Here is a 12,281-nt window from a genome sequence, read left to right as displayed (position 1 = left end):
ACCATTATTTCCACAAATTACAAATGCTGTGCCTGTGTGTGTGCACGTGTGAATGTGTGTTTGCATTTGAATAAAAAACAAATTTCAAAAAAGGAACAAAAACTGGAGAATTTTGCATTTTTGGTGTTTTTTTTTTTTTTTGTATTTGCGCAGACCATGTTAGGATTTTCAGTCTCAACAAAACACTACTAAAACAAAGAATCTAGTAAAATATTTGTGCATGTACTGCTAAACAATTCTAGCAATTTTACTAAGCAATACCTTTATTATTTTGAATATTCTTAACAGACTGGAACAAAACAGTTTTTTTATTTTTTTATTCAAAACAAAATATGCATAACTGTAGCGCGTGTTGCCGAGTTAGGTGTGATGCAGAGATTGAAGTTTTGTTTCAACAAAAACAAATGCCTGGGGGAATTTCATAGCTAGAAAGTTAAGAACTAAATTTTGTTCGCTAAGAGGACCTTTTCCATGGTTTTCCTTCATCTGCCAGCTATACAGCAATCATCCCTGAAATGCAGTTCCCGAGTGTAGTTAGAGAATAGTAAAGAATGTGAAGTGGTCCTTTTAAAATTATTTGTTTTGTTTGTTTGTTTTAAAAACAGCCCTTATTAACTCTTCCTTCCACTGATTCTACTGTAAACTCATAAAAGCCTTTTTTTTTTTTTTTTTTTTTTTTTTTTTAGAAAGCAAATTCATAGACACTCAGCAGGTAAAATGTTCCCACAAAAAGAAAAAATACAAACAGAGCGATCCGATTTCTCCTCTTGTCTTCAACTATCTAGAGCATGTGCGAGTGGTAACGTTTCTGTACTTGAATGAAAATGGCTAACCTAGTGTTTGAAAAGTTCTTTTTGATAATGCAGAATTGCATACCCTTTATACCTGGAGTAATTAAAAACTGTATGTGGGAGAAATACTGGGGTGAAATGGTCTAGATTCTGTATGCTGCAGGTGTCTGAGCACGTCTGCTAGCCCTCCACAATGGTAAAGGAGGAAAAAGAAGTCCAGATTTGGGTCCTCAGAATCCTATTCCTGTAACAATGGCCAAAAGGTGCTCGTGTAGTCCTGCAACAGAACTGAAATCCCAGCGAAAGCCCAGCCACCTGCGGCTTCAGGGCAGGACTCCCAACCTCCTCACACCCCCATTCTGGGCGGCTGCTTCCAGCCACCCGACCAGTGAGGAAGGCCTGGGCCCTTGGAAGGGGGAGCTGGACCAACTGAGTTCACGGGAGTTTTCTTTGCTTTTGTTTTATTTTCAACGTAAAGATGTGCTAACTGTCTGACCCCACCTGTTATGGAGAGCACTTGTTTGTTCAGCTAGAAAGGGCCCCCCTGGTTCTGCTCCGTTGCAGGTTTGTGCAGCAACGGCTCAGGGGCCCAGCGGAGCGTGCACTGCGCCCACTCACGGCAGCTGCGACAAGGACAGAAGCAAGCGGATGTCGTCTGCTGTGGGCGGGGAAGGCCCGGGGCGGGCAGGCCGGGAGGGTGTGGGTTCCAGAGGCAGGAGGGAGAGTCAGGGAGTTTTTTTATTTTTATTTTTTTGTTGTTTTCTTTTTTTTGTCTTTTTTATTTTTTTATGATTTTTTTGTGTGTGTGTGTGTGTGTTGTTGTTTGCTATACCGCGAGGTCATAGCCGTCATTCCGCTAATAGAAACTGACAGGACATGAGACAGAACTATCTGAGGAGCACACACAATGACTAGAAATATATATAGAGAGAGCGACAGTGAAAAGACTTAGTTTACCTCTGAGAAACCATCCCCCCAAATAAATCCTGTATTAACAAGTGCAAAAACAAAACAAACAGATAAACCCAAATCGAAAGGAAAGCAAAGAAAACCTCCAAACATTAAAACACAGTGTATAAAATGGTGTGAGAAACTGAAGTCACTTTCCAGCCTTTTAGTCCATAAAAAGCTGTGTGTGTGTGTGTCCTTGTTTGGATTCAGGCCCCTCTTTTCCAGTTTTGCCCTCCAGGCCCTGCACAAAGTGACGTGCGGTCGGAGCACCCAGGCCGTGACGCCGGTGGCCAGGGCGGCAGGCATGCTCCAGGGTCCAGCATCCCTACTCCTTACTGGCCGAGCGCTCGTCAAGTGCGTGGACGCCCCCGACGCCCAGCGCCGTGGCGTTCTGCGCCGCCGAGGCCGTGAGAACTGTGTGAAGGAGCATCAGCATAAGGACACACAGTCTGAGTCTGCCGGGGCCCAGCCTGGGCGCTGCTGAAGCTGGCAGCGACGTCCTGGGACAGGAGCCGCCTCTGTCCACCGTCCCCTTGGAGGGGGTGTTGGATTTTGCCTCTCTCCTGACGTCACAGCATTCTGGTTCATCATTGGTTAGAAAGGTTTCGTAGAGCCCTGGGGGGTGAAGAAAGGGCAAGGTTAACAGGCGAGAGGAGGATGGGTAGGAAGGCGCTCAGAGCCGACGGCAGCGTGTACTTTAACATCTGATCCACAACGTCTTACGGCAATGGAACATTTTGTAAAGGAGAGTCAAGTCCGTACAGTCTGGGTCAATGGTCAACCGTGCTCTCAAGCCAGTACTTTTAGGTTCCTCACTGCTCTTACTGTACTCTTGGTGGTCATCCATGAAAGTTCTGGGTTGTGAGGACTACAGGATAAAAGGTTTCACTAGGTCAAAACCAGAACCTAAGGTTCTGGATCAACGTGGTGACCAGGAACATTCAACCACCATTTGCTCTTTAACAGGAATGTGATTAATTAATGCAATGCGTAAAGTGACACCCACTAGTTATGAGTTAGCATATTTAGCATATTTTATTTATGAAACCACCAACCAATCATAATACCAGAGCTACAGGAACCATGTTACTAATCACTTCCTCTCAGGAACCTCACCAAGGCTCACATCTCCCTTTATGGCTGAATGGGTTTAACATCTACACACCCAAAGCATGACCGTTTCCATTTGTAAATACTTCTCTTATTCTTCCATTGATGACTGCCTACGTTGAAGCCTGTATTGTCTTTTGCCTGGACCACTGGGGGAGGAGTCTCTGCCTCATCTTTCTCCCTTTCCCATCCTCCAGCATCGCTTTTTAGTGATTGTGTGTCTAGCTCACTCTCTCGCTCTCTCTTATTCTCTCTTCCTTTTTTCCCTTCCCTCACCACAGAATCTCTCCTCTTTCTCCCTTCTCTTTTCCCTTCTTCCTCTAAAAACACACATTGTTCTTATTTTTAAATTGGTAAGTGGAGACTTTCGAAGTGATGAAAAAGAATAAAACAACTGGCTATCTAAACCTTCCAATCTCGTTTCTTGCTAGATTATAAAATTTTTATGTGGTCGCTTAAGCCACTTTGTATCCTTTTTTTTTTTTAACTTGACTGAAACATTTTTTCATGAGATTTAGCATGAATTTTCTACACAAATTTTATTCTGTTACTCTCAAGCTTGAAAAACTTGAAAATGACGATAGAGTAATTGTTCGGATTAAATACGATGTCGTATGTAAAGTGCTTGGCTCAGTGCCTGGCACAGAGAACTAACTTGAAAAATTTGACTACTGTGAATTATAATCAGTATTAATAGCACCTCATTGACTCGACCTTACTCATGAAATCTAGTCTCCTTTCCTCTCTCTCCAAACTCACTGCTCAGCGCTCCAGACATGCTCAACTCTTGGCTGATCTCAGAACACGTGACACTTCCACCCACATATGGACCACGGCTCAAGCTTTCTTTCTGGAATTTTCTCCATCAATTCATAGAACTAACTCTCATTTCTCCTTCAGGTTCAGCTCACACAGAATTCCCTTTGTGAAGCCTGTATTCATAGTCCTGGGCTCCTAGTGCATTTTGTGTAACTCTTCAATAGAGCAATTATTATTTTTTCTTTGAATCACAATTGCTCATTTTCATGTCAATTTCCTTACTTATGTGTCACCATAAGAGCAAGAAATATATAGTATCAGCCTCGTGTTCCCAATATGTTGCAGAATGCCCGAATAAAATAGGTACTTAACGAGATTTGTTACATGAATAAGCTCAATATATATTTATTCAATAAAGAGACTATTAAATAATATACACTCTGCAATCTTCAGTTTCTTTAAAAAAATGACCAAGATATCCTTATAATGATGCTTACAATATTCATTTCTTCTTAGGCATTCAAAGGTAAACTTCACCTTCGCCTAGGTAGAATATGGAAAAAAAACTGAATTAATGAGGTCTGCAGCTCCGACATTTTTATTTTCTGTATTTTATTCTTTTTTCAAATAAGATACCTCACGGGTAGACTAATCATTTATTGAAGTATACGTCTTCCAAAATTATATTCTACAAAGAAGAGAGTTTATAGTTAAGATTATAACAATAGAAATCTAAAGGTCATTTAGGTCAACATTTTAGAATGGTAACAGTCGGAATATCTTTAACAATGCCATCCAGATAAGAAGCTCTTCCAAAGTAGCTCAGAAGCCAGGCGACTGATTTAGACCTAAAGTCATCTCAGAAAAAATAAGGCAATTTGTCAGGTCAATCAATGTATTCTTCTTTTGGACTAAAAAAAGTAATATTCTTTCTTTTTACATTGTCCATCTTTTTAATAAGAATCTTTATTCAGAGTTACACATGCATATTAGTAATCAAATCATGCTACAAGGTATTTTATAAGAAAAAATTCCTCCACCTCCTCCACCCCAAATTCTTCCTTCTCAGAGGCAAATACTGCACTTTTAAATTTGTTTCTGTATTGGCTCCATTTCTGGAAATGACCTGTTTTATACTTTTCGTGATTTTTTATCACTATCACTAGTAGATTCCTCCCCCCCCCAACCCTGCCCCAGGACATGTGAGGATAAAACATTCATTCTGCACCTTCTCCAGCCCATAGGTGACCCCCTTCCTCTATGGTAGTACGTTTAATACTTGGTGTTCCTTTATTGGAATGCTGTAAAAACAATTCTCAACTCAGACGTGCAGTAAACTTTCATTTTCCATTCCGATTCCACTTTGTTTTTCCTAGAACTAATACTTACTAATTCTTAGAGTTTTCTACATAGTTACTAGTTCAGCACCCAGTACTTTGCCAGCTCTTTCCTATCAGTTGTGTTTTCCTGAAGAACTGTCTCCTGTAGTCTTTTACCATCTGGACTGGTGGCTTTTATGCCTAATGCATAGATTCCAGCCTGAAAACTCCAATGAACCTTCATCTTGGGGATGCTGGCTGCCTCTTTCCCGTGGATTTCCTAGCTCCTGTTCCTTACACCCCTTTACTCATTTTGGTGGACTGGGTATCTAGTATTTTCATAAGGACAAACTCTTGGGAGTAAATTTCTGAGAAGCTGTATGCCTAAAAATGTTTACCTCACGTTTAATTGATTGTTTGGCTGAGTATGGAATTCTGGCTTAGAAATTCTTATCCTTCAGCTTTATTTGAGCGATACTCCCATATTTAGTTGTTGAACCTCTGGGACCTGTCCTTTAATATTCTTATCATCTTCCTTGTTCATCACTTCATCCCTTGCTCTGCTTTCCGGAGGATTTGGTGAGCTTTACCATGAGATAATTTTACTGAATTTTTCTTTTTTTTTTAAAAAAAATCACATTTTAATTTCTAAGAGCTCTTTTATATACTCTGAATTTCTTTTTTGAAGTGACTGTTCTCATTTCACAGTTGCAATATATTCTTTTATCACTCTGAGATTTTTACAGCACTTTTATTTGTCGTGTTTTATTTCCTCCCTGCATGCATTCTGTTTTCTCCAGATCGCTTTTTTCTTCTTTGTTTGTCTCTTACTTTTTACGTGGGAAGCCCTCCTCACGTCTGTCACCCGGTCCAACAACTTTCTCCAACCATCTCCAAAAAACAGTTCCCCTCCCACAAAGAAATATGCCAGCACTTTTCTCTGGAGAGGGAGGCATGGGTTATGGAGATCTGACTGCCTCATAGACAGACTTCCACCTGCTCTCCCTTATGTCGTCACCTCCTCCAAAGCATTTCATGCTGTCAATTCCTGTGTCTGGAGGGAGTCTTGGATGGAAATCTGGTTGACTCTTAGCTTCTTCTCTGCTGCTTTAGCATTCACTTTTCTAGGTGTCAGCAAATCCTTTCACATGCACCAATTTTCTTTCTAGTTTCTAAGAGGGTTTGGTTGTTGTCTCCTTATCCATTCTTCTGTCCTTTTGGATTTATGCCTAATAACGATTTCTCTTCTCTTGGGTCTGCCTAGGAAACTTTACTGCACTTTTCTCTACATCGGTCTGCTTTGTCCTGATCTCTGACTCACTCCTCCAGCCAGGAATGCTGCCTGTGGCTGGATTCTGCCTCAGTGTCTCCCCAGAAACTGAAGACACAGGGCATCTGCGAAGGGCCAAGCCAGCCTCGGATTTTTTTTCCCTCTGCTGAATCCTTGTTCCCTAACTCCCTCACGGGTACAGTTCTGAGTTCTCTCTAGTAAACCGTCTGGATACAGATGCTTCCTGGGAGAGCCTACCTATAGCAGCCAACACTTCCTCATCCTTCAGAGAAACTGTAAGGACATATTACCAAATGAAAAAAGTTCTCAAACAATCTCATTGCACAAATATATAAGAGATTTGGGATTAGGAAAGGAAAAGAGTAATTTTTTCAGTTAATGAAATGTTGTTCTTCTACGGTTTGCTACAAAATGTTTTATCTGCAATCTCTAATGAATCATTACCTATTTGACATTGAAAATAATAGTAGTAGCAATTATTCTATCTTATAGTACCAACCTCATGAATTATTTCTGAGTATTAAATAATACACATAAACTGTCTAGAACATGAATTATTTCTGAGTATTAAATAATACACATAAACTGTCTAGAACAGTGCCTGGCAGGTAGTAAAATGTCACGTAATATTAATTATTCCTCTTAGAAGTTGGGATAAATAGTAGAGTCAGAATTTATTATTAGGAAGGGCTTTAAGGAACATCTAATTCAAATTCCTTTTCTGTTTTCAATTAGTCTAAGCCACTCACAGAAAAGCCTTATTTTTTACAGCTCAAAACAATTATTCTAGTATAGTCAGTATAAATAACATCTAAGTACAGGAAAGACATTCTAAGGAAATCCTTAAAATAAACACATTATTTAAATATAACCCTTCGTTATCTCAGTAATTTACATTTTGCCATCTTTAAATCCAGGAATATGAGACTAATTTTTCAAATATTTGAACTAGTAATATGCTTTATAATATCTTTCCAAAGGCAAAAGTTTAGAAAACAGTAAAGTAAAAAGAAGGGGGAAAATTACCCCAAACCTGATTTCATTAGGATGAAAAAAGAAACAAGAAGAAACTGTTGGAATTTGTTTCCTCAACTTTTTATTAACACGGACACACATATACAGTCAGACCTCATTTTACTGCACTTCACTTTATTGAGCTTCACAGATATTGTGTTTTTTACAAATTGAAAGTTTGTGGTGACTCTATCCAGCCAGTCTAAGGTGCCACTTTTCTCTTTCATTTGCTCACTTTGTGTCTCTGTGTCACATACTGGTAATTCTTGCGGTATTTCAAACTTTTTCACTTTATTATATTTGTTACGATGATCTGTGATCAGTGATCTTTGATGTTACTACCAATATTGTTTTGGGGGTGCCACAAACTGCATCCACGTAAGATGGCAAACTTAATCAATAAATGTGGTGTGTTTGCTCCACCGACTGGCCATTCCCCGTCTCTCCCCGTCTCCCTCAGGCCTCCCTATTCCCTGAGACAAAACAATATTGAAATTAGGCCAATTAATAACCCTACAATGGCCTCTAAGTGTTCAAGTGAAAGGAAGGGTCACATGTCTCTCACTTTATATCAAAAGCTAGAAATGATGAAGCTTAGTGAGGAAGGCATGTTGAAAACTGAGATAGGCTGAAACCTAGACCTTTTGTGCAAGACAGTCAGATTGTGAATGCAAAGGAAAACTTCTCGAAGGAAGTTAAATGTCTACTCCAGTGAACACAGGAATAATGAGAAAGTGAGCCAGCCTTAGTGCTGATATGGAGAAAGTCTGAGTGGTCTGGATAGAAGATCAAACCAGCCACAACATTCCCTCAACATTAGGCAAAGCCTAATCCAGAGCAAGGCCCCATTTCTCTTCAATTCTGTGAAGGCTGAGAGAGGGGAGGAAGCTGTAGAAGAAAACTGGGAAGCTAGCAGAGGTTGGTTGATGCGGTTTAAGGAAGGAAGCCATCACCATAACATAGAAGTGCAAGGTGAAGCAGCAAGTACTGCTGTAGAAGCTGCAACAAGGTATCCAGAAGATCTAGCTAAGAGAATTAATGAAGGTAGTTACACTAAACAACAGATTTTCAAGGTCGATAAAACAGCCTTATACTGGAGGAAGATGCCATTTAGACTTTCATAGCTAGACAGACGTCAATGCCTTTAAGCGTCAAAGGACAGGCTGACTTTCTTATTAGGCGCTAAAGTAGCTGGTGACTTTGAATTGAAGCCAGTGCTCATTTACCATTTCTAAAATCCTTAAGAATTACGCTAAATCGACTTTGCTCATGCTATCACTGGAACAACAAAGCCTGGGTGACAGTACATCTGTTTACTGAATATTTTAAGCCCACTACTGCAACCTACTGCTCAGAAAAAGATTCCTTTCAAAATGTTACTGCTCATTGACAAGGCACCTGGTCACCCAAGAGCTCTGATGGAAATGGACAGTGAGATTAATGCCATTTCCATGTCTGCTAACATGACATCCATTCTGTAGCCCATGGATCAAGGAGTAATTTTGACTTTCAAGTTATTACTTTTAAGTAATGACTTAAGAAATTCATTTTGTAAGGCTGTAGATGCCATAGATAGGGATTCCTCTGAGGGATCTGGGCAAAGTCAATTGAAAACCTTCTGGAAAGGATTCACCACTAGAGACACTAGTAAGAACATTCCTGATTCACGGGAAGAAGTCAAAGTATCAACATGAACAGGAGTTTGGAAGAAGTTGATTCCAACTCTCATGGATGACTTTCAGGGGTTCAAGACTTCAGTGCAGGATGTAACTACAGAGGTGGTAGAAAGAGCAAGAGAACTGGAATTAGAAGTGGAGCCTGAAGATATGACTGAATTGCAGCCATCTCATGATCAGACTTGAAAGGATGAGTTGCTTCCTATAGAGGAACAAAGAAAGTGGTTTAACGTTATCTCCATTCATTTTAGCATCTTTGATATATCATTGTCCATTATTTTAATTTTTCTTGATCTTTTTATATTTTTCTCTGCACTGTGTTCTACATCTAAGAGTTTCACAATGATTGGAACGGAGAGTTCCATCCAGTTCCCCTTACTGTCGGATCTGTAGTGCTTGGTCTTGTCTTCATCCTCATATAATAACATTTCCAAACATTTAAAAATGTGTCTTTACCATTCCCTCTGTTGTCTATCATTTGCTGTGTGAACTTAAGTGCCTGTCTTTTCATAATTTGTTAAATATGTGCCGTTATTCATTCTCCTAGAATTACATTTTTAAAAAATCACACACACTTGGGCAAATCTGTCTAATTATTAGGGTTGTTGATGAGGAAGTTTATCTAAATTTTACTTCCCCCAACTTCTAATCCCTCATCGTTTGGGAGGGGCTATATAATCAGGTGTTTAAAACTTATTTATTGTCAAATTACTAACATTTTTATATCTTCCCTCCCAGTAATGATTAATAACATTTGCATATCATTTTATATGTACCTTATTCACGGATTACTTGGTTGCAATTAATAGAAACACACTGGAGCTAATTTAGGCAACAAAACGAAACAAAACCTAGAGCAGCTAAGGGGAGGAATATGTGAAAATTTCAAGCCTATTCTATGAGATACAAGACTGAGAGCACACAAGGGAACGTGAAGAACTAAATTAAGAAATAGCATAGCCATCAGAAGTAGGGGTGCTCCCTATAGCACAGGAATCATCTCTGTTTCCTGCTGCACAGCTCTCCCTCATTTATCTTTGGGCTTTTTCATGGAGATAGGACTTCATTGTTTTGTTCTCTTAATTCAATGTCATAGGGGACTGACTGGAATTGCTGGGTTCCAGTGACACGCTCCTGGGGATGCAGGTTGACTTATTTGACTGGTTTATGCTGGTCTCATCAGCCACACCAGAGAGAGATTCCCACAGAACAAACACAGCGTGCATGTAGGTTCACTCTCTGAAAGAAAAACGTGAAGTCCGTGTTTTTCTTTCTGCTCAAATTTGATATTTTCCACCTTGGAGCTTGTAGGCTATTTCCTCCATTCTCAAAATTCAAGAATGTTTGGAATTTGATCTAATTTCCTTAATTTTGCCAGAGTGGGAAGAACCACTTTAATCTGCCAGTAAGAGTGTCTCTAAGCTCAGGAAAGATATTTCCCAGTCTTCGTTTGGTTGTTATTTCTTTTTTTTTTTTTTTTACAGTGTAATATGTGTTTTCAATTTATCACATTCCCTCTTATCATTTTTATAGTCTTGGTCTCCACCTTGGACTTTGCCTCAGTCTTCTTCAAGCTTACCCTCCACTTTGCTTACCTCAATCTCTATATGGTTGATACTATAAGTGTACAACATATTTGCAACTGTTTTCTGTTGCCCTGCAATATATATATATATGTATATATACGTATTAGAGATATTAATCTAAATTAATTGTTATGTTTGCCTGCTTCCCAGCCAGATTTCCTTTCCACGTTTCTCCCCTTGTTTTAAAGGGTCTATATGTCCTTGAATTTTATTGAGAACAGATGCTGCCTAAAATTATCCTTGTAGTAACTTTCCTTAAATATATGTTATCATTCTGTCTCTCAAACTCTGTCTTCCTTCTTTTATGTGAAGTATATTTTATTAGGTTCCACATTTCATTTTCTCTGTGTTAAAAGTTGAATAGATTTGCCCTCCAAATATATCTGAAAGACCTAAATCCTAGTACCTCAAAAGGTGACCTTATTTGGAAACAAGGTTTTAAGAGACTTAATCAAGTTAAGGTGAGGTCACTGGCAGGGTGTGGAGGGTAGGCGTGCATGATCCACTATGACTTTTGTTGGGTTTTGTTTTGCTTTTTGTTTGTTTTTATGTTGGGAGTGAGTACCTTCATAATTCTATACAGTGTGTTCCTATGTCTATTTCTTAATCCAGTGATTTTCCTCAACTGACAAAGCTGAGTAGATTCATGTCTGTATAGTTCTCTCCTATCCCATTAATCTCATATTTGGCCAGCCACTGCTTTTCTTCTAAACTATGGTTACATCTTCTTCCACGTTTTCATTCTGTATGTTAATTTTGAAAATTGAAAGTGAAAGAAAAAACATCCTTAGAGTTCATGCAATGCCATTTCATTACAGTAACATCATTCGAAGAATTTAAAATACCAGGCAAAATAGATGATTGCTTTTTATATTTTATCAATTCATAAAAATCATAAAAATTTTAGATAGCTTTATATTTGACTCACAATTCTTTTGCACATTTTTCCTGAGATTCTAGTTGTCTTTCATTCTTCATATAATCAGGAAAAATATTATATCTTCATCCCTATGTCACTAAATCCATTTCATAATCATAACAATTTCAGTGTTCTAATATGAACAAGTTATTTTCGATGCACAGATATTATCTTATGATTTATTTTACTCCACCACGAATATTGAGAGCCTACATGACCCTCTTTCTTGTAATCCTCTTTTGTTCTACTAGAGTAAAACTACAAGTAATGTTTCAGATGGGATATGTAGAAGGTAAACTTTCAAGAACATACACATTTAATTGAAACGGACTTCATTCTCCTATTTGAAAGACATTTTGCCTGGGTATAGGATCCCAGGCTCACAATCTCTTCTGATAACTTTGGAGGCATTATTCATTGCGTCCTAGGGTCCAGTGCTGTGGGAGAAAATTATGACTATATTAGTTTCCTGTCGATGTTGTAGCAAATTACTCCACATTAGTAGCTTGAAACACCACTCGATTATTTACTCACACTTCTGTAGGTCACAGTCTAGGAGGGTTGGCTGGTTTCTCTGCTCAGTGTTAGCAAGGCTAAGATCGAGATGCTGGCAGGGCTGAAGTCCTTTTCAGGGTCTCTAGGGGGGAATTCACTTCTAGGCTCATGCAGGTTGCTGGCAGAGTTTGGTTCTCCATGCTTCTAGGACTGAGGTCCTTGCCTGCTGTTGGATGGGACTGTTCTCAGCCTCTAGAGGCCATCCTCATCCCTGGGCTTATCCTCCTCCATCTTCAGAGCCAACAGTGACAGTGTGGAGTCTTTCTCATTCTTCTAACCTCTATGACCTCTCCTTCAGCCCCATCTTACC

At 39.2% G+C, this 12,281-nt stretch overlaps 1 protein-coding gene across 1 annotated transcript in view; it reads right to left on the bottom strand.

Moving 5' to 3' along the window:
* Positions 1–2,067: 2,067 nt before the first annotated feature.
* NALF1 (NALCN channel auxiliary factor 1) overlaps positions 2,068–12,281 on the bottom strand; it is a 569,714-nt gene continuing 559,500 nt past the window's right edge. The window contains exon 3 of the mRNA XM_024754030.1: positions 2,068–2,357. Coding sequence (XP_024609798.1) covers positions 2,068–2,357 — 290 coding nt within the window. The remainder of the gene's footprint in view (positions 2,358–12,281) is intronic.

The sequence above is a fragment of the Neophocaena asiaeorientalis genome, unplaced genomic scaffold, assembly GCF_003031525.2.
Source record: "Neophocaena asiaeorientalis asiaeorientalis breed wild unplaced genomic scaffold, Neophocaena_asiaeorientalis_V1.1 scaffold684, whole genome shotgun sequence".
NCBI lineage: Eukaryota > Metazoa > Chordata > Mammalia > Artiodactyla > Phocoenidae > Neophocaena > Neophocaena asiaeorientalis.
This window is presented reverse-complemented; position numbering and strand designations above follow the sequence as displayed.